The sequence below is a fragment of the Polypterus senegalus genome, chromosome 10, assembly GCF_016835505.1.
Source record: "Polypterus senegalus isolate Bchr_013 chromosome 10, ASM1683550v1, whole genome shotgun sequence".
In the NCBI taxonomy this organism is placed as follows: domain Eukaryota; kingdom Metazoa; phylum Chordata; class Cladistia; order Polypteriformes; family Polypteridae; genus Polypterus; species Polypterus senegalus.
This window is the reverse complement of record NC_053163.1, coordinates 132114385-132137164: the sequence shown is the minus strand read 5'-3', so window position 1 is coordinate 132137164 and position 22780 is coordinate 132114385. Positions and strand designations below refer to the sequence as shown.

Below are 22780 nucleotides of genomic sequence, written 5' to 3'. Positions count from 1 at the left end.
GTAGTTTAATTTGTATGAAACTCACTTTTCCTTTTCTGTGTTAATAGTTTATTTTACCTGAAAGTTTGTATCTTTATGCATGATCATTTATCTTTGCCACTGCAAATTCTTCGGCACATTTACTTTTAGCCAATGCAGTGTCTCATCCTGCTGCACGTCATTTGCCCTTTGGAGTGTTCTGTTAGATTTTCATGTTTTTAAAACTGCGTGAACCTGCCACAAAATACGTTTTACTGGCTACATTGAGCTTTCCGCACATTAGCATGTATTCCTGCAGTTTGTACAAAAGCCAGTTGCCAGCTAGTCTGGAATGTTTGCCTATATAGCTCTTTTCTCATTATAATATAATTATACAATAAATAAAAATTACTCAAAATGCTGTCCATGCAGGGAGGACCCGGGAAGCGAACCCACAATCCCCTTATTGCAAAGCAGCAGTGCTACCACTGAGCCACCTGTGTGGCATGAGTGATGCGCCTTTCAGTCACAGTTGATGTGCTGTGTGGTTTACCGCTGCACTGTATTAAAAAAAAAAGACAAGTAAAAATCTGAATGTTAACTAGTAGTTAATGACATTTTTTTTAGTTGCCTATAATAAAATTCTGTCATACATGCTAGTATTTTATTTGCATTATAGAGGGCTGGAATAAGACATGAATTGTTCCTCACTTCAAACAAAAAATCATGTCATTATACATAGCCTAGCAAACATTGCGTTTATATGTCTGTATCACATAACACATTCAACTTATGGGGATGTTGGCTGTTCAAATGTTTGTACATCTCTGTTATGTTCCCATGCTGTACAGGTCAGACCTAAACATTTTACAACTTTTTTTTTTTTGTACATTCAGAGTTTTAAGTGCTCCCAAACTCTAGTAGTCTTGGGTAACACTGTCTTTTCTGGCACTTGCTTACCTTCTGCTTTTTTCAATTGCATTCACAGCTAAATGAAGTAGTGACACAATTGTGTGGCACAGCGTGTGGAGTCTAATGATGTAATCCACTGACTGATGAAAGTAAATGTCTGTAACGTTTTTAATAATATAATTATTTTCGATAATGACAATTACTTGTTGCAGCCCTGTATATAGCATGTTCAAGAATAACAAGGCAACATAAAACATTTCAGATAAAATTGTTAGATTTCTTTTGTCTTCCATATTGGAGTACAGGTGAAGCAACTTGCTCATGGTAACAGTATCAGTAGTGGGATTTGAGCTTGCAGCCTTGGATTTTGAAGTCCTGGGTCCAAAGCTGTAACCCCACTGCCTCCAACAACATTAGCCTTTGATAAAATAAAATAATCTGACATTTTTCAACCATTTGAGGCCCAGTGTACCCAGAATTTTTTTTCTCCAGTCTGCATCAAATCAGGAGATTTGTTTTTACTAGGCCATCACCACAAACAAGATGAGGTAACAGATGAAAAACAGAAATTTTACTTACAAAAATTCAATTAAAATATAATATTTACTTTTGATGTTCTCCAGTGATTCCTCAAAATCACTCCTTATAGGAACCTCTGTAATGAACAAGTGCATCCTCTGTCTGCATCTCTCCTTTAGGTCAACACAATCAAGCTATCATGCTAGTTCAACACCTTTCTCTTTATGTCCTATGGTACTGAATTTTTTAGCCTATGCAAATTGCTGAACTTTAGATCCAACACACAATTTGCAGTTGAAGGTTCATATCATGTTGTGCAAACATCTTCCCAGATTGCCCTTACCTCCTTTGGCAGTTTTGACGTTTGAGTTCTCTGCAATACTTTTATCACCTCATGGTTAAATATTTCCGGTTCTCTTTTTTTATTCTTGCCTTCCTGCACAAGAATCGGCAGGGTTTTACAGGTTCAGAACACTGCCACTAGCATTTAGAATCAAACCAAACATTTAGCATATTAGTAACCAATTGGTTCATGTAAATTAAATTTTAGTACAAGACTTTAGAATAGTACTACTGTCTTTAGAATAGTACTACTGGTATGTTGTTTGCTCCAGTATTCTATACTAAATATCTTAATCCTGCTTGTAAAAACCTACTAGGAACTTGATTTTCTGACACTGGTACTCCTTCCTTACCCCCTGCCTCAAAACTCTGTTAAGCAACTGTTGGCAAACACACAAATATTTATTAGTTTTTCTTTCAAATGTAGAATGTCTTGTGTCTTGCTTTATGGTGGTGTGTGCTGGCACAAACGTTTTTTCTGTGTCTGATTTCAGAACAACAGAAATATAATTTAAAGACTACAAATTAGTGTTAAATGTTTATGGCATATTGCTTGTCATGATTAATTGTGATACTATCTAAGATTTAAAATGTTCTGTGTTTGAAATTTGAATGGTAACTACAAACAGCAGGGTAATGCATGTACAGCAGAGAAAAACATGATTTTATTATCTCTAATTTGGGATGAAGTATTTGTAGGCAGCTTTAATATTTCATGCTTCTTAGTCAGCTTATTGGCACCATGCTGTAATTTTGCTGTGGTTCTATGATTAATTACAGTCTTGTGAAATCATAATTAACATGAAATTGTTAAAACTGTTGTAATTGGTTCAATGATTTCAGCCTGAATTCCTCTTACTGCTTGTTAGGACTTCTGTTCATTTATGAAGTTCAAATCCATTTATGGTTGAATGTGTTAAATTTGAAATTGAATTAAGATTTTTGGATTTCTTCACTCAGTCACTACTTTTAGATGTCTCTCTCTTTCTTACATTTGAAGGATTTTTCAACTTGCTACCACTTCCAGTAGCTGTCTGTTCATTTTTGCGTTTTGATAGCTTTAATTGTTGTCAAGAGAATGGGTTGTTTTTAGTTTACTGTGAAAGAAGTGTTTTCCATTTTAAATATAGGCTTCTCTGGTAAGCCTCTCTTTCAGTTGGGGAAGTTGGTTAATCTTTGCCCCTCTATTTCCTAAACTCCTGTTGACTGGGAGTACTGATTTAACTTCAGGCAGATATCAATCTCATACTCTCCCTGCACACAAGCAGACATGATTCAGGAGAAAGCAAAGAACCACCCACTTTGCTCTGTGAGCCTCATTTTACTTGTAAGCAGAGAAAACAAAGCGGTAAAAATGTTCTCGCTTGTCAGGTTTGTAAGGTACAGGCCAGAGGTTGAGCAAAGGTTCTGAACTGGGAGAGGAAAACTCATTAATGTTATGGGGCTGTCGATTTTTTTTTTCTTTGAGGAGCCCATATTTGGGTGGTGCTCAGGCTGACCACCCATCCTGCTGCCAACTCCCCTACTGGTAGGTTTTGTTGCTTGATGGCACTGTGCTGTCAGAGCCTAAAACACACTTGGGGCAATGTATATTTCAGAAATTGAACAATTTCAGCTATTACGTTGGCTACCTGTAGCAGCATATATTATGTTCAAATCCTTGATGCTAATGGGGGTTCTCCACTGTCCTACTTGCCCAACGAGGTTAGTTAGTGAACAGCATCTGAGTCCAGATACAGTGTGTAGCCCGTAGCTGGTGGAATGTGCTGCCAACCTCCATCCAAACTACTGACTTCAGTGTAGCACTTCAGAAGTTCTTGAAATTTGTAGTTGATTATGGCTTTGGTAGGTTCTTGTAACTAAGGAATGATGAAAAAGCGTTACATTCTGTTTGGTTTATAGCACTTCGCTTGTGATGATCTGTTTTATAACCTTGTCCTCAGTTTTGTTGACCTCTTTTGTAAGGCTTAAGCAGACACTTATCCAATGTCACATTACGGGACTGTTTGCAGTCGCTGATCTCGTCACTACAAAGAGTCAAATTAACTCCAGCTCAGCTGTAGTCCTCCATCATAAGAGCCTGTGTGGAAGTTCAGCCATAATCTTGGCCCTTTCCTTTTACTGTTATTTTTTGAAAATAAAATGGACAAGAGAAAAAACAGCCTCTCTCCTGTTTGCAAGATTCAAAATCTGCTTGTTCCTTTTCCTTTGTTACAATGCATAAAACTCAGTATTTCCAGGTGAGCATTCATTGATTGTCAGCTCTTCTGCGCACATCGCTCGCCCCACACCCCGACTAAAGACAAAATCCACAGCAAATCATGTACTAGTTGGTCTCAGTCATTGGGTATGTTACATTAAGCGATTGACTTCATGGGAGAGTGTGCTGCCGACTGCCTCCGACTCTTAGATTATGTAAATGAAGGCTATGACTAAAAATCGGTTAAAACGTCATCAAATGTGAGATGGGCTTTATTGATTGGTGCCTGATTCATCGTCGTTCAGAGTATGAGAAAGCATACTGATATTGTTTGTCACAAGACTAGATTTAAATTGGTAGCCTACCTACTGTACTTTCCCATTATTTCTAGGAACAATTGTCCATATTTTTGTTTGAATACCTTCTATTATGGTTGATGAAACAATGCTTTCCAATAAAAAAATGGCATTCTTTAAAATGCAGCCTAATCTAAAGAACTCATTTACAGCTTGACTCCACCCATTTTGTAATTTTAGAGGCCAATGTTACCCCTCCAATTGAGGGCTGATTTATACTTAATGTGGAGGAAAATATTCTTATCCTGTATATGCATAAAAATGAGGTGATCAGAGTGAAAGCAGACACATGTTCTTCTCACGCATAGTAAAACTTAGTATTCCACTGATTGATGAAACTTAAATTATAGTAGTAGCATCTCTCACAGCAGTGTGTGCTGTCAGACCCTGCTTGGTTTAGACTGTGTCACTTTGAGTCTTGTGTGTTTCACAAGTGGGGTAGTTGAAAGTGCTTCATCATCATTGTGAAGATCACTCTTCTTCAAGGACCTATCTCTAGAGAGCTAAGCAGCACTTCTGGACTGCAGTGTTCACACATTAGGCTATTTCCCACAGCATGACTGTTTTTCAAGGACCAGGGACTTTTTATGCACTCGGAAACTTTTGTAGCATTTACACTGTGGGAACTGGGCCCATTTATGGTTCCTGATAGGTAGTTACTGGTACTTTTTGTAGTTCCTATTCCAGGATATGTACTTTCCTTCTACCATAAAGTATTGTGGGTGGGACTTGAGCAATAGATTGTACTGATAGGTTGACATTGAGCACTGGAGCAGTCTGTTAGTAGTCTGGGCTTGTGTGAGTTATTTGTGAAAATGGAGCACCACACTCCACACCATCACTCTACTTTGCTTGTCACATTTTCCATAAAGATTATAGTTCCTATTAGGTGGAAAAACAACACATGAAAATGGCCAGAGGACGACACAAGTGACTGAAGACCTACGAGGTACAGGAACTCTTTGGCTCTGTAAACGAAGTTCCTATGGTGGGAAGTTGCCTTATACGTTCTAGCAATCGCATGCTTGCTAGTAGCAGACCTTCATTGAAAGTGGAGAATTGAGAGTAAATCTTTTTCAGGGCCAAAACTGACTAATGTGCTACTTTTTACATATGTTAGGAACTTTATTCGGTATGTTACAGCTTGAAAATGTATACAAGTTTAATCATATTTGGAAATGTCATATTAAAGGAGTGTTATTGCTATCATGTGCTCCTACAGAAACTTATATGCAAACCCTATACATTTTAGCCTTAAATTCTTGTCCACTATTACAGATGGGAAATCACTATCTTAGGCTGTTCTTAGGCCAAAAGTGAAGCTGCCTTTAGGGAGTGAGTAGTTGAACAACTCAAGCCACCAAAATACGTTTGGGCAAAGTATACAGGTAAAAATAGTACTGGGAGACCCCTCTGTATTTCTACAGGTAGTAATTAGAGGGGAGTTTGTTTTGTTTTTTTAGGCACATGACTGCATATCAAATCTTTGCCTTCAGCTTGTTCGTCCAGGTTGGTCCCTAATACAGTGAGAGGCCAATACAGTCAAATTTCTTGTGAACTGAACAATCCATAAAACAGCAGGAAGTTCTAAATGCTTGTTAACACAGAATGCTCTTCTGTTGTCTTATAAGTAAAGAGAGTAAGCTCTTAGCAAGGAGAAATTTGTGCCCTAGTATAGATTTTTTTTTTTTTGTGTGCCCTAGTATAGATTTTATATATAATATAATATATATATATATATATATATATTAAATATATATATATATATATAGCTAGCCTAAATCATCAGTTCCTTTCTCCTGAAAATATCCTGAGATGCGTCGGTCTTAATTTTTGCGGGTGTTTTTTGGTTTTTGGACAAAAGTTCAAGCTTGCCAGTCTATGATGAAACTGGTTCTAGCTTCCTATCTTGTGACATTAATACCTAGACATCTGGGAACAATTGTGATGACTTATTTCAGTTTGTGTAGAAGACAAATTTTTATTTGCACAACTTTCCTTTGAAAATGATGCACATTTGAATTGTACCAATATGTGTCTAGGATGATAAAAAGGTTTTGGGTTTTATTCTGGCTTGTAACTAGGATCAGAGGCATGCATCTGTGTGGGTGTGAAAGCTTGCTGACTTTCTGCCCGAGTGTGTAGGTAGAAACTACAGGGTTAATGGATGCCATTTTGTGAGGTGACACCCTTAATGGACTTGACGTGCAAACGGCAGTGAAATGGCAGTGCTTAACCCTTGGGGCGCTGCTGTGCCGGCACAAATTGGAGAGCTGTCTTGAGAGCAGAGGGCTGTGCTGCTCTCTGTAGGGCAGTGTCTGACTTCAATAGACCCCGCCTACCACAGAGCAAGGAGTGAGGGAGGGTGGGGTAGGGTGTTTATTTTCTTAAGCAGCTTTCATGTCATTCACCTTGCTTGGCTGGTAGGCGTTGCCCCAATTACCCACACACACATACACCCACCCCCAACACACAGCCCGACTCCCCCCTTACACACTCACACACACCCCACCCCACGGGAATTAAGTGTGTGTTTTAGTGAGCTCAGAGGTGTGCAGGACAAGGCCAAGCAGAGGCAGAGAAGGCTTATTTCTCCGCTTCAGTTTCTTTCATGCCTCACATAGCTTCATGTTTACAGCAGTGGCAATGCTTCATCTCAGTTAAAATATGCTTAAACGGTTGTGTAGCATCATATTTTAAATATGAGGAAATCTGAGCATGTTTTTGAACAGTTTACAAAATTTTTATATTAAATCCTTTTTTTTTTTTTTTTTTAATGCAATGCTGTCACTAATCATCAGTTGAATGGGTAACTAGAGTAGGTTAAAGGGAAATTCTTCCACTTCCTTTGCCTGCACATGTTGGTGCCAGAGTTGTAGCAAGCTTCATTTGTGATTAAGCACTGCATTAGACTCTGATAACAATGATTAAGGCAATTTTTTTTACCTTAAATTAAGTAATGATTACTATTTAAATTGTATATTGTTAAGCTGAGTTCATGAAACCATTGACAAAAACTGAAGAAATATTTATTATGCTCTCACCCTAATCCTTTATCAATTGAATACATGCTTGATTACCTGGAATTGCAGTACTGAGTTAGTCAATTATATAAATAATCTTTTTTCCTTTTGCTACTGGAAGTTGTATTTATCTCTGCAGGCTTGTTCGCTCCCTTATCCACATGAATGAAGCAACTTTAAATATGTTACCATTTAAAGAAAAGAAAATATTTTTTTGAGATTTTAATGTGCAGATCATAAATCTCCACCTTGTACATTTCAGCACACACACACCCAGTGAAGTCTGTACAGAGTTAGTGTTACATCAGATGCTATAAATAATCACAAGGGATTTTTTTTAATGCCCAGCAGCACGCACACAATAAAACTGAGGAAGTGGAAGGCCTTTTCTAGTTGAGAGGGCCAGCAGTGGTATGTGCCACGTCCCTGGACCCACAATGATATGTATGCTTGAGTGATGTCTCTGTCCTGTGTGAGTGGCCATTTTGAATATTTAGATGTGAATGTCCTTTGAATTACCTTTCTTCTTTACTATGGGTGCAAGAGAATAGTTGCCTGGGTGTCTGCGGTTTTATGCGTTACATTATTTTTTGAGAAACGTTCAGATTTTTGCAATAGAAGATGTAAAGGCTGCTGAACTGTTGACAATAAATTAATTTAGGTTAAAGCTTCTTTGATTTTTGATGTAGTTTATCAAGGTACACTTCCCAACATGTTTACAGATAGTGGATAGTAAGTTTAACCTTTAAAGAAAGCCATAGAACAAAATACATTTTTGCTTTATAGTCTTACAGACCGCTACTGCTTTCTTTGTAATGAATATGTTAGCATTAGTGTCTAAGGTTTTTAGGATGAGAGTTCAAGTTGGACAAGCTTGAACCTGACTGTCAAATGAATTAGTACAATATGCTGTGTGACCTAGTGGACAAAGTGCTGATCTGTAAACTGTAATGCTGCTACTGGTTCATTCCCTGCTGAAGACTTTTTGTGTGTCCTTAAGCAAGTCAATTAAGTGTACCAATGCTCTCTTGCAGACGTAACAGCTATAATATGCACTTGTGAGTTGAATTTTTATTAAAAATCCTCATGAGAATGTAAAGCTAACATGAAAGTTTCATTTTCATTCAAAGCAATTTTTTGTGTGTCAAGGACAAAATAGTGTTTTGAACTTAATGGGAACAAGTAACTATAGCACTTATAGGTTTTTAGCAAAGTTTTGTATTTGCTGTCAATGAAAGCTGACTAAACATTTGATACAGCAACCAAAATAAGGCATCACATTCCTTAATGCCAGAAGGGAGCTTTTTTGTTATACTTTCCTTACCTACAACTCAGAATTTGATCACGATTATCATTGGTCATTGTCTTGACCTTTCAGTGCTCTTTCCCAGCCTACTTCTGAACACAGTGAGCTCTGTCTGTTTGTGCTTGTTTTCTTGTTTGAGTCCCACCTCCTCCATGTGTGATTTAGTACGGGTAATATGGTGGAAAATGATTAGTATATACAAGTCTAACACTAAGACTAACTCAGGACGCTCGGCATAGTATTTTTGTAAATAATGTACATCATATTTAGGTTAACTGATTTTTTTGGATAGTCCAAATACTATTTTAATCCACTTCTAAATAATTAAAATGATGTTGGATTGCCTCCGCTCTGTAGCCATTTTTGCATTTTTTTTTAGTCCGTACAAGGTAAAGTGTAACTTTAAATAAAGGAGAGTAGCCCTCCGTCACCTTAGCAGTGTCTTTAGTTGGAACATGTTTAGGTATGATCTTCGTTGGCTCATCCATGAACGACAGGTAGGGGGATTGTTTAGGCTGGGAGCATTGCAGATATTTTTTTCATGATGTGGCAAAAAGTGTAAGCATATCTATATGTGTATGTATGCATATATGTTGGGTGGATGGGTGTGTGTATATGTGTATGTATGTATGTATGTATGTATGTATGTATATATATATATATATATATATATATATATATATATATATATATATATATATATATATATATATATATATATATATATATATATATATATATATATATATATATATATATATATATATATATATAAACGTATGACTTTTCTGACACAGTTCTCCTTAAAGGTGTTTGTAATCAGTGTGTAAAAATGGACCAATCATCTAAATGATGTGGACAGATGAACTTTTACATTCTACATTTTGAGGATTAGTAGTTAAAGGTAGTGCCACTTTTGTGCTCATTTTTTTTCTGGCAACAATGGTGGAAAAAGAACTGGTTACATGTGTTAGCTCTGTGTCACTACTCTTCATCCTCCCTCATTTCTCTCTCCTGTTTGATCTCCCTTTTCTCTGTTCATATTTCTCTACTATCCCTTTTTGTCTCATTTTGCTTCTTCCTAATGTTAGCAGTTTTATATGGGTGTCATTTTCTGTTTTGTAACCTTCATTTCTTCGTTTGCATTAGCGCCAGTCACAAATTCCTCTTCCTCCCCCTTTTTCTGGATAGACTTGTGTTTTGGAATGCCAGTTGCCTCTCCCTTGCAAGCAGGGCACATAGCATGACATACTCACAAAGGGTTAAACCTACTTCAGCGCCTCTCACCCGTCAACCGGTTCAGACCAGTTTTCTGGAAAATGCTTTGTCTCCCAGTGAATCCTGGGAAGGGTCATGTGGACTCCCAGTGATGTCATTGGGAGATGAGAAAGACCTTGAGTCAGCTTTCTTTATCAGATGACAGATGAGCATGCATGTGTTGCACTGCTGTGTGTGAAGCATGTTAAAGTGTGAAGTTGCTTCATGAAACAATGAAATACGCAACTGTGTTAAATGGAGTGTTGAGAAGTGCTTTTGAAAAGTTTTCAAAGTTATAGTCATAAAGACTATTTTTCCTTAATGTATAAATAAGCACTTGCTTTCTCGAACTTGGCCTTTGCTTTCATACCTGTGCCAGCCATTTATTACCTATCTCTCTGTAGAATTTTCTGCATATTTAGTTACTGCTCACAGCATGTTCCATTTACCACTGTCTCATTCACACAGCCAAAATTAAGAAAGCATTCTTCTGCAATGCTAAATTTCTGTAGGCAATGCCTCTCATTCAGTTATTTCCCTGGCAGTTATGTCTAGTCTCAGTTTTTTAGTCCTTTAAAATTCTGTGGCATATATTTTCCAACTTCAGTGAGAGTGATAAAGTGTACTATAATATTATTAGAGCCCACATATCCCTAACCCCATGTTAGGATTTTGGGGAGCTGAAGCTTCTTCCGTGAGCTTTGGACATAAGGCAGGAACCAAGAGATTTGGGAGGTGGATGAATTGTTTATCCATCTCAGTGAACAGTTATACAGGGTCAATTTGCAGGGACTAAATTCAAAATTAAATTTAACCAATACATCTATGGAAGGAAAACCTGGAGAGAACATGCTTTCTGCACCCTAAATCCAAAATATTTCATAACTTAGTTACTTTTAAGGTGTCAGAATAATTGAGCTATTCTGAAAAATCCAGAATCGGATACTTGTATAGCGAGTATAAAACATTTTGCAGAATGTTTACTTACATGTGTTTGTCCCTAAAGGTGCTGTAATGTCGGAGGAAGCCGGCCGTCAGACCCGCAGTCAGAAACGGGCTCTGGAGCGGGACTCCCTCCCAAGTGAGGTGGATGTGAAAAAGATGAGGCTGGAAAAGGGCACGGACCATCTGAAGAGTGATGGGATCGCATCACCTGATGGAAAAGTTAAGAGTGAAATGGGGACTGCAGCTGTTACCAAGGTGCCAGGTATCTTCAAGGGTGGGGAAGTCAAAGCCACCATCAAACTCGAAGTGCAGACTGGCGATGAACCTGTGGATATGAGTACAGCAAAAAGGTGAGAGTTTTTGGAGAAAGCATTGAAAATGAATTCTGAAATTAATTTGAAGTGGTGCCATTTACTACAATCTATCATGATGTATGTCACAAAGGCAGTTAATGGCTTAATTCATAGTCAAACGAGGATTCCTTTCATGTTAGCCTCTGGTGCGCAGAGTTGATAGTTATACATGTGTTTATTAGTCCATTTTCTTAACCATTTCATTCCATTTATGGGGAAATGTGTTTTTGCCTGTTGTAATTGTTTGTTTTAATTCATTACATAAATATTTAACTTTGTTTTACATTGGCATTACTTTAAATGTTCTCAGTAAAGCGCTGTGGATTTAATTGTGTCATATTATGAAGAGAAGGTTGCCACTACACTTCATCATACTTAAGATGGTGGTCAGACCCGGCAAACATGTCAGTGTGTAGGTTTCTGTTTGGTGTGTGGGGTGTGGTGCATGTGTTTTTTTTTTTTTTTTTTTTAAAAATACCCGTCCCATGTGACAAAGTGACTGTTGACTCTGCTTCAAACAGGAAATGCCTCCTCCTCAGTCCTCACCGCTGCTAAGTAGTCATCATTCTAAACCAAAAGACACCGACCACCCCACCCCGCCCCCACCACACACAGTGACAATAACTAATCCCTATTCAACTTTAGGAGACAGCCAGTAACTCCATTTTCTTCCGGCACCTGAGTTCTACCTCTTTTCACAAAATGAAGGCTATGTGTCACAAACCGGTTTCAGCTGGCTGTTGCCATGGTTTCCCACATTGGAAGGAGCAGTGAAGGGGGGTGTGTCACATGACCACAGAGTGATCTGCTTGGGTCATGTGACCCTTTTGGTAGGGTGATTAATATACAGGAAGTAAGTTACCTCTGCTGTGTTTCATGGGCACAGTGGCTGTGGATACTTGTGAGCAAAGTGCAGGGTTAAATATCCACACCTGCAATCCTAAAACCATCAAAAGAAATCCTACCCCACAGTTTGTGTCTTGTATACTTGAGACAGTTCATATACGATTGCTGAAAGTAACAATTATGCTTTTCCCCTTTTAATTTTGGAATTTAATGTATAAACCTGAAGCATCCTCATTGTTTTGCTGATATTTGTTGATCCTTCCTCACTTGCACCATCATTGTTAAAAAATATTTTTTTTTTAAGTTAAAAATTTTATGTTTCCTAATCAGCTCTTTGTGAATTAAGTTTTCATGTCTAAGAAAATTTGTTCCTTTTATTTTGTGGAGTATGCCATGACAACTTTCCTTGTTGTGAATTGACAAGTGACTGCTTTAAGCTACTGTGGTTATTGGTATGAGTTTTGGTGTGTGGTGGTTCCACCAACCTTACCAGAACTACATTTTTTATTTGTCACAATTGCCTCCTGTATTTTGTAACTATTAGAAACTCTTAGTACCCTTTGGGCTAGCAATTTGAGCAATATTTAAGTATGTGTCTCCCTCTTGTGGCCTCTTTATAGAACTGCCAGATTTTTTTCTAATTTTACCCTCCTGTAGTTTTGACAACTTTGTGTTCCTGTAGGGCAATGGCTAGTATCTTGAAGCAGTTCAAAGTGACTGTGTCTATAAGACTTTGAATAGTAATGCTTCACCATAGATTTTCTTGTGTGCTTGAGATTTCTTTAAATCAAAGGTTCTCAGTTAAGCTGCTAACCTCTTCCAGCTAGTAGGTAATCACATGTAGCCATATAGGTAACTGATTGGAGCCTAGAATTATTTCTTAAACCTGTGTATGAATTGACCCTAATAGAAATGCTGTCTCCCCCCCCTTTTTTTTTTTTAGCGAAATCAAGAAAGATCGTCGCGCACCTTCGCCAGATGTAATTGTCCTGTCTGACAATGAGCCCTCCAGTCCAAAGATGAATGGTTTGAGTAGGTTTTCTAAAGAAACCAACACTGAAGCACTCATGGTAAGACTTGCTCAACAACTTTCCAGATTCTACAGTTTATATATTTTTGGGTGTCTCCTTTAAAACAGGAGGTTCATTTTATATGTATACATTTTTGTTCTCAGAAAAGCAGCCCAGAAGAAAGAGAGCGTATCATCAAACAATTGAAAGAAGAACTACGGTTAGAGGAAGCAAAGCTGGTTTTACTGAAGAAGTTACGGCAGAGTCAGATCCAAAAAGAGACGACAACGCAAAAGGTGAAACTTTGCAGAATATTACACACTTTCTTAAAACAGCCTTTTGGGGTTTATTGTAAATAAGGTTTAACCTTTCACCCTGTATCTTGCCTATAGACCACTGGATCATCAAGCAACTCTGTTGCAACTCCACCTCCTTTGGTAAGGGGAACTCAGAGTCTTGCTCCTGGCAAAGGTGTATTACCAGTAAGTCTAAAAATGTTATTTTTTGGTAAATCCTGTCAATCTGAGCAAGTTTGTCCCCTTGTTTACAATGCTACATTACATCCTCTGACAATATATATCAAATTTTTTTGCAAGTACCTGAGCTTCACTTCTGCCTTTTTTATCACACTCCCACCCCACAATCCCAATTTAGGTGTCATCTAATCGCAGCTCAGGTACAGTGATCCCACCACCCTTAGTGAGAGGAGGTCAGCCAGTGTCCTCTAAGCTGGGATCCCAGCAGAATACACAAATTGTCATGCCACCCTTGGTCAGAGGAGCACCGGTGAGTGCTGAAGATGTTGCATGCGATCCAAAATTTTTGCTGCTTTTAGTTTTCTCTCTGACTTAGTATGTGTTTCTCTTTCTCTCTGTCTGTGTGCCTATGCATCTCATGTTGCCTGTGTTCATGTCATATCAGCCCATTTCTGTGTCTCCACAGCAAATACACAGCTTGAGGCAGCAGCCTTCTGGCTCTGGTCCTCCTCCACTGCTTTTGGCACCACGGGCATCAGTTCCTAATGTGCAGCTGCAAGGTCAGAGGATTATCCAGCAGGGGCTTATCAGAGTTGCCAATGTATCCAATACCAGCCTGCTGGTAAACATTCCACAGGTAAGGAAGGTACAGCGTGACAGCAGCACTTTATTTTTTAAATTGGACTGTATAGCTATTGGTAGAAGTGGCAGATTGAGGTGTCACAACCTCATTAAATCATCATTTGAAAAGGATTCCTTTTAAGTTCACATCGTGTGAATTAAGGTTTCTTCAGTAATAGCTGGAATTACTAAATATGTTCTTCATAGTAAAGGTTGCCATTTTAACCTTTATGAACCACCAAGTTTAAATGGTCTTGGTACAGAATGTAAGTACTGCTTTGTTTTCAGCACTTCAACTGTAGCAGCCCTGACAGTGTTGTGTATTCCTTTCTCCATATATAAAGGCTTCTCCAACCAACCTGAAAAGCCCTTCTGTAACATCTCAAAGCAGTGTAACGGGCAGTAGCGTGACCTCGGTGGTAAACAGCAATGATTCTCCTGCTAGCCGGCAGGCTGCTGCCAAGCTAGCACTGCGCAAGCAGCTGGAGAAAACCTTGTTGGAAATTCCGCCACCCAAACCTCCAGCACCGGAACTTAACTTCTTGCCCAGTGCCGCTAACAATGAATTTATTTACCTGGTGGGACTGGAAGAGGTGGTGCAAAACCTACTAGAAACGCAAGGAAAAGGTATGTTGCTCATATTTTTGAAAATTGGGTAGTGATTGGTACATTATCTAGATCAGGGGTTCTCAACGTCGGTCCTGGGGACCCCCTGTGGCTGCAGGTTTTTGTTCTAACCAGATTCCTCATCAGTGACAACACCTGATAGCACTGATCTCATTTAATTAGCTGGTATTTTTTTTCTTCGACATTCAGAAAAGCATAGCAGCATGATTTTTACATTTATAAGACATTTATAAATATTTCTGCTTTTGCTATAGATTTAAATGCTTAACTCTTTTGTTGATTTCATTTTACTTTGCCCTTTCTCTGTGCAGTTTTTCCCCTTTCATTGTATCTTAATAATGACACCTTAAAACGAGCAGAGCAGACACCTAGGCAAACAACACTGAATAATCAAAGGCTGCAGCTACTTTAGAGTCAGACCCACTAATTAGTAAATAATGGATTAATTAGACAATTAGAACAGCTAGAAAAGTAGAAAAAAAAATCAAGATGAAAATACTGTTGAAAATAAAATACATTATTCATATATAACTGCTTGGTACGTTCTTTTTTTTTTTTTTGTTATTAGCAGACTTAGTTTTCTAATTAATATATTGTTCCATAAACACAGATCTTGGGGAAATATCAATTCACTTAATTAGCCCAGGAGTTCAATTAAAAAGAGAAGCTGGTTGGAACAAAAACCTGCAGCGACAGGACATCCCCAGGACCGACATTGAGAACCCCTGATCTAGAGCCTCCTGGAGTGAATGCGTGATGTTATGTATCTAATAAAACTTATTTCGTAATTTTTTTTTCCCTCTTTTCAATGTAAAATACTTTTAGTATGATGACTTTAGGATTAGGATCAGCGGGTTGGAAAATGGATGGATGGACTTTAGGATTTTGATATAACCAGAAATAAGCACTAGTAAAAACTGGGATGAAGCATTTTAAAAAAAAAAAAAAAAAAAAGCTTGTCTTGACCTTTGTAATGTGTGCATCAATTTGAGATTGCCAAAGTAGGTATGAGAAATTTGGTCCCAATTTTCCCAGTGCTATAAAATACTGTACATGTAATTTCTCATTTTGAATATTTTAGTTAACCAAATGAATTGTAACTGCACATCACCTTTTTCATAAAATGACATTGTTGTAGTTGTTGTCACAGTTGTGGTGGGTTTTTTTTTTTTCTTCTCCCCAAACTTCAGTTTCTTGACTTTTCCATGCTATCTTGTGTGTGCATTTGTGTGTTTTTTAAATCTGCATATACAGTGGGTATAGAAAAGAATAACCATTTCAAAATATTCACTTTTTTTTTTTTTTTTTGCTTTACAGCCTTAAATGAAAACACACAAACACAAAGTAATTCTTCCGAGCTTTACTTACTTAATGCAACCTATAACATCCAAGTGAAAGATATCACAGGTACAATTCAGAAAAATTATTAAAGTATCAAAAACAACACATACTGAGATTAATAAAGGATCACCCACCCCACAATGTCAATATTTTGTTGAACCACCTTTTGCTTTAATGACATCCTTGAGCTGTTGGGATACTTCTCTGTCAACTTTGCACATCTAGATTGTGCAATATTTGCCAACTCTTCTTTACAGAAATGTTCAAATTCGGTCAAATTGGATGGTGAGTGTTGGTGAACTTCTGTCTTCAAATCTTTCCACAGATTTTCAATAGGATTTAGGTCTAGGTTCTGACTGGGCCACGAGGACGTTCACTTTTTTCTCCTTCAGCCACTGTGTGGTCAATTTTGTTGTGTGCTTTGGGTTGTTGTCATGTTGAGAGGTGAACATTCTGATCATCTTCAACTTTCTGGCAGAGGTTAGCAGGTTTTCCTCAAGACTTTTTGACTGTATTTTGCCCTATCCATTTTTCCTTCTACCCTAACAAGAGCCCAGGCCCTGCAGCAGAGAAACACCCCGACAGCAGAATGCTGCCACCTCCATGCTTTACTGTACGTATAATGTGTTGTGGATGGTGAGCTGCATTGGATTTCCACCAGGTGTATCGTTTGGTATTGAGGCCAGTAGTTCAATTTTGGTCTCATCTGACCATAAGACCTTTTTCCACTTGGCACCAGAATCCTCAGGATGCATTCTGGCAAAGCTCTAAAGACCCTTAATGTGGCCTTTCTTTTTTTTTTTACCTTGTGACCCTCCCAAACAAGCCACAATTGTGGAGCGCTTGTGAAATTATTGTCACATACACATAATGACCACTCTTTGCCATAAAATCCTGTAACTCCTTCAAAGTGGCCATTGGCCTCTTGGTAGCCTCTCTTACCAGTTTTCTCCTTACTCTTCCTTCCAGTTTGGAGGGACGGTCAGATTCAGGGAGGTCCTAGTAGTACCAAACACTTGCCACTTCTTTATTATGGACTTTACTGTGCTCCTTGGGATTAATAAAGCCTTTGAGATTTTTTTTTTTTTTTTTTTTGTATCTGTCTCCTGCCTTATGTCTGCCCCCTCAGATCTTTTGAAAGTGGCTTGACACCCATAGTCAGTTGCACTACCAAGAAAGGGAATACTCCATGAACAGCTGTTTTTATGCTTCACTAATCATACTGATTGCAATTGATCACAGGTAGAAGCCAATAACCATAGTATGCAATGGAAATGGTGGTTACTTATACCTGATTGAGTTTACAAATATTGTTTAGGATGGGGGTGATCCTTTTATTCTCAGTATTTGTTTTTTATTTTTTTTAATTCTTCTGAACTATATTTGGATATCTTTCACTTCGATGATCTAGATTGAGTAAGTAAAGCTGGAAAAAATATTGGTTTGTGTGTTTTTTCATTTAAGACTGTAAAGCAAAAAAATCGGAATATTTCGAAGGGGTGATTCTTTTCTGTACCCACTATATATTTATACCAAAACAACTTCCCATCATTTTTGTGACAAAAACATTGTTCCAGGAATACAGTTCTACAGAACTTAGAGCAAATAATAGTTGAGTGTGCCAAGGTCTTGCACATGGCAGCAGTGTTGTATGCTTCATTTAGCATTTTGTATCCATACAGGTAAGGTGGCTGTAACAGCAGCTGGAGTGCTGACTCTTAAGGACCCTTATACCTGTGCCCAGTGCAAGACTGATTTCACATGCCGTTGGAGACAGGAGAAATCTGGCACTATTATGTGTGAGCACTGCATGACCTCAAACCAGAAGAAGGCTCTCAAAGCTGAGCACACAAACCGACTGAAGGCTGCCTTTGTCAAGGCTCTGCAGCAGGAGCAGGAAATTGAGCAGCGGATACTGCGATCGGCCTCCCCCATCCCCACATCATCATCCTCTGCCAAGACCTCTGAGCAGCAGACGCTGGTCTCGCCACAGCAGGTGCAGCACCACACTGCGATCAAACAGGTACGGACCACCGGCCTGCCTCACAGCAGGGGGGGGCCAATTGGACGGCATCACTCCACCATGAAACAGGTAGGCCAGAGATGGGCGGCATCATTGGGCTGTTGGATGGGTGGGATTGGGATGGTTCAGAGTTGGGGTGGCTGTCCAGTCATCATATGACAATATGCTAAAGGAGACTGTGTTTTTCATGCACCTGACCTGTCTGCTCAAACTGCTGCTGTGTGCCAAACTGACAGCGGCAGGGTATGAAAAACATTTTCAGTTACAGTAAGTTGACTTGAGACTATTAAGAAACTTGTGCACTGGAAATTGGAATCAAGGGCTGAAACTGAACTCATTGGATGACTGTCTGTTTGACTGTAATTCTAATGCTTTTTTTTAAATCCCCTCCCACAACCCCTGTCTTTCCCTTACTTTTTAATGTAGAGCCCTAACCAACTGCCCCGGGGCCTTCAATCAGCAGGCGCACGCGGCGTGCTACATACATTTTCACAGTCTTCACAGCTCCAAAGTGCAGCAGCAGCAGCTGCTCTTGTGACCAGGCCAGGTAAGCATGCCGTGCGTCCCGGGAGCAAAGCCAACACCAGCACTGCAGTCAACACCTGGAAGAAGCAAAGCCCCCTCAACACAGGTAGTTCTTGCCCGTCGCCTTAGTTTGACTCTCTTGCCCACCCCTCCTTTCTGGCCCACATTTGTGTACTCAGTGGCTTTCAGTAAATGATTTCTTTGTGGTTTCATTGCCAGTATCCTGGCATATTGGATTATTTGTCCCCCTACATGTGCTTGTACGATTGCTGTAACTGAAGTGTACTTACGTAAAGTTGTGTATTTTCTTTCCCGTGAACTTGGGCTGTTAAAATAAATGGATGAATGGTTTTGTGTTTTGTGATGTAGAAGTGCCAGAGTTGAGGACATTTAAAAGCTGACAACTCTTGCACTTCACTTGAAATTTTAGAATGGGTACACAATTGTGGACTAGCTTTGTGAACTGATTTCAGGGGGGCAGGGGGTGCCAGTCTGAAGCTTAAAATTCTTCTCTGTGGAAGAGATGCTGCCACACTGTTCTGCACCTCCTTGCCCACTCTCTACTACCTTTTTCCTCTCACTCTACTCTGCCAGTCAAATTGCTTAAAATAAGCAAGTCCTGTGCTGCACACATTAATCTCATGGGTGAGTTCCTACTTTTATGGTGGTGGGTTCTGTACTTAGACATAATATGAAGCATTTTATTATATTGTGCGTTCTGATATTTTAAGTGATACATCTGTTTTTTCCCCCTTTTTATATCCACTTTTATTAAGTTAGTGGAAGATTGTTTCAAATGTTATCTTAGGCCTTGATGCCACCATTTTTACCTTACCCTACCTACTGTATATTTCTCTAAAATCACCTTCTTGGCCCAGTCAAACATTATGTTTGTGAGTTGATTCCTCAGGCTATTAGAAACAAGCTCTGTATCCCATCTGGTAATGTAAAGAAGGTAAGTGAAACATAGATACACTGGGCAACCTTTATCCTAAAACCTGAGTTATAGAACAAAGACCACAGTAATGCCACTCTTCTAAAATTAGTTTGTATGTTATTCTCCAAATTGTTGCCATGGGTGTAATCACCTTTTTGTTTATCTCCTTTACATGTAATTATTGTAAATTAACTGCTATCATGTCATAGGGAACATTTTAACATTTGATTTTTTTTCCTGTCTGCTTCTAGGTGTCGCTATGGCATATGTAAACCCTAGTCTATCAGTGCACAAGCCCTCATCAGCCATGGACCGTCAGCGCGAGTACCTCCTGGACATGATTCCATCTCGTTCCATCAGCCAAACGGCAAACACTTGGAAATCTTAATGATTCTATTTAAAGACAACAACAATGAGAATTTCCCTTCTCCCTGCTGCCGATGCCACCACCTTGGAAGCAAGTTACTAGATGGCTCTGAAGGGCTTAGGAGGACTGAGCTGCACTCATTATGGCAGTACTGTCCTCATACAGTGGTGGGAAGCTGATTTTATGCACCTTTCCTGTTGGGCTGTCTTGATTTGCTTTCAGAGCAAGAGACTATACTCTGTTTGTCCCCATCTCTTCTGACTTGACTGTTGCAGCTGAATGCAGGAATTGCCTCCCATTAACTAAACTAGGAAGAGGGAAATGTGTTGTGTAATTTTATTGAACATGGACATGTGTGTACACTTGAGCAACAGATGGACGCGGGTTGCTGGGCGGGTGAATTGTGGGCATATGTGTTTTTGAGTTCCAGAGGGAGAGACTGGACTTGACTATTTGTACCTTTTTATGCTTCCTAAATTTTTCCCCCCATCCTCAAAATCAAGTCAGTGCTTAATCTTAATCAGCAGAAACAGTGGTTTTCAGGAGACGGAGACAAGGAATGGGCACCCACACCTGGGGAATTTGAAATTCAGTAAAAAAAAAGTGCTGCTGTTATTTCAAGCATCCTCTTGGTTCATTGTAGGTTCTTCCACTCGGGGGCACAATGCTGCTACTTCAAAGGTGGGCTGCCAGCAGAGACTTGGAACTAATTGAGTGCCTTCTGAGTTTCCTGCGGGGGTTTATCCTTCTCCTTCATTAACTTTCCAGAATAACTTATGCTTGAGCACACCCAGAATCCCCCTGTTGGTGTGTCCTGGGGAGTTCTGCAACTTCCCCTAGTATGGCCTTCTTGAATGTTGAGATCTTGCACCAAGCCTCAGCACTACGTTATGTGAAACTTCACCCTGCCAATAATTGACTTTGGCTTTTTGTGTAAAGATTAATCTTTTCTGCTGTTTTTCCATTTCTTCCTCGTTAACTCATTTGGCCGTTAATTTCATCATTATTGTTTATGCCAATGTTGCCAGCACAAAGCTGGATCAGTGACTGTTCTCTGTAGACTGGCAGGTAGTCATGGGCAGTTGCCTTTTGGTTGTAAGTTGGGCAGAAAACTGAATGCCTTTTCAGTGTTCAGTTTTCAATAATAAAACTAACTCTGTCCTCCCTTCCCCGATCTTCTGTTTTCTGTGTGATGATCCATATCTTGGTAACTTTCCTTGAAATAGAGTAGATTATTTATACACACACATATATAATTTTTTTTTTCGTTTTTAGCTTCCATATAGCAAGAAATTGCCTTTTGAGTGAACTTTTCCCAGTGTATTGAGGTTGAGGACATTCTCTGCTCGTATGAAATACAGGATTTGTGAAAAATAAAACATTTATGCAAATTGTACAGCTTGTTTCACACTGTACACACATAATGCCCTACTTTTTTATTTCTTTCTGCTTGGTGCGTTTTCCCATTAGACTTGATTACCTGTCTTCTGCACTATTAACTTTTTTGCCTCAACCCACAGGAGTGGATAAAATTTGTTGTGTACTGCTGGGGACAAAATCCCTTTCTTATAGACACCACCTTTTCCCCTAAGGTAATAAATGCCATCAGCTTTTTTTTTTAATAATAATACATGTATCCCTGAATTTTTCATACCTCTACCTCCTGTTACATCACTTATCTGCTGCTTCTGTAAGACGGTAATCTACCTCTGTCTCAATGACTGTTGGGGTGGTTCGAGTGCTTTGTTGGGTTAATAATTCCATTAGGATGGTAAATAAAGAGCATCTGGCATCATGCATCTTGCCCTTAAGGACCGCTCTTTAAAGGTGTAACTCCAAAGACTAGTTGTTGAAAAGGTGAGATCCTTGTAAAATGTAATCTTAGTAATGCAGGTGCCCATCTGTGTTTAAGTTCTGTGAAGCATTACTTTTGTTTTTATTACTTGGAAGCTTTTTTTTTTTTTTACCCCCAGTAGACTAATAATAATAATTTGAAAACACTCTGGATTCAGCCACCTCAGATCTATCTGATTGTGGTCAGATGGTATGTGGTGTAGTGAAGACTTGCATTTATCAGAATTTGACACCCCATACACCCTTTTCCTACCCAGCTTAGTTTTTTCAAACAGTGGTTTAGCTACAGCCGTGACGGTAATGTTGCACTGAAGCAGATTATTTCTTTGTGTTTTTTTTTTTCCCTTTGTCACTGTTATTTATTGTGACTCTAAATATTTCCTAATTCTATTACCAAAAAAAAAAAAAAACATTCCCACTAAAGCCCTGTTAGGAAACCTTCAGTTGAAGGGCACGCTGTATTCATATTTGTATATTGTAATGTTCAGAGGGTTTTAGTATTTAAATGAAAATAAATGAATCAATGAGTACAAGTGACACCTTTCTTTTGTTCCTTTTCCTGACCAAAATTTGCTATCAATGTGCATGAGTGGCTTTGTTCTTCGAAAGCGCATCATCAAAAACCCCAACAAGAACCACCCCTACCCCCAAAAAGTGAGTACAGTTGCAGTTTGAGCCCATAATCACCAAGATGCTTTGAAATGGGTAGAATGCATAATTTTAGCTTTGTTTCTGTCATTTTGTTAAATATGTATAACATGAGGAGTTGGATTGTCAAGATAGTGCAGAAGTTTCTTCCCAGAAGTATGCAAATTTATTACTTGTTTTCTCCAAGCCTGCATCCTGTGAATGGTAAAATTTATTTTGATACTTGCAATTTACATCATAAGTACAAAGTATATCTGTTTCTATCTTTATATAACCAAAGCACTTGTAGGTGAAGTGATTTATTCTGAGTCACATATTATGGTAGTTTTCAGGG

General features: G+C 38.8%; 1 protein-coding gene across 8 annotated transcripts in view; it reads left to right on the top strand.

The window, feature by feature from the left end:
• gatad2ab (GATA zinc finger domain containing 2Ab) overlaps nt 1-22208 on the top strand; it is a 66042-nt gene extending 43834 nt beyond the window's left edge. For 4 of the 8 annotated variants that reach the window (XM_039766672.1, XM_039766673.1, XM_039766675.1 and 1 more), the window contains exons 2-11: nt 10880-11168; nt 12961-13087; nt 13192-13323; nt 13420-13509; nt 13682-13813; nt 13949-14140; nt 14469-14751; nt 17775-18184; nt 18542-18746; nt 19829-22208. In XM_039766672.1, coding sequence (XP_039622606.1) covers nt 10888-11168; nt 12961-13087; nt 13192-13323; nt 13420-13509; nt 13682-13813; nt 13949-14140; nt 14469-14751; nt 17775-18184; nt 18542-18746; nt 19829-19965 — 1989 coding nt within the window. In that variant the 5' untranslated portion in view covers nt 10880-10887 and the 3' untranslated portion in view covers nt 19966-22208. The remainder of the gene's footprint in view (nt 1-10879; nt 11169-12960; nt 13088-13191; nt 13324-13419; nt 13510-13681; nt 13814-13948; nt 14141-14468; nt 14752-17774; nt 18185-18541; nt 18747-19828) is intronic. The other 4 variants (XM_039766681.1, XM_039766677.1, XM_039766678.1 and 1 more) reach the window with 4 other exon arrangements.
• Nucleotides 22209-22780: the final 572 nt, after the last annotated feature.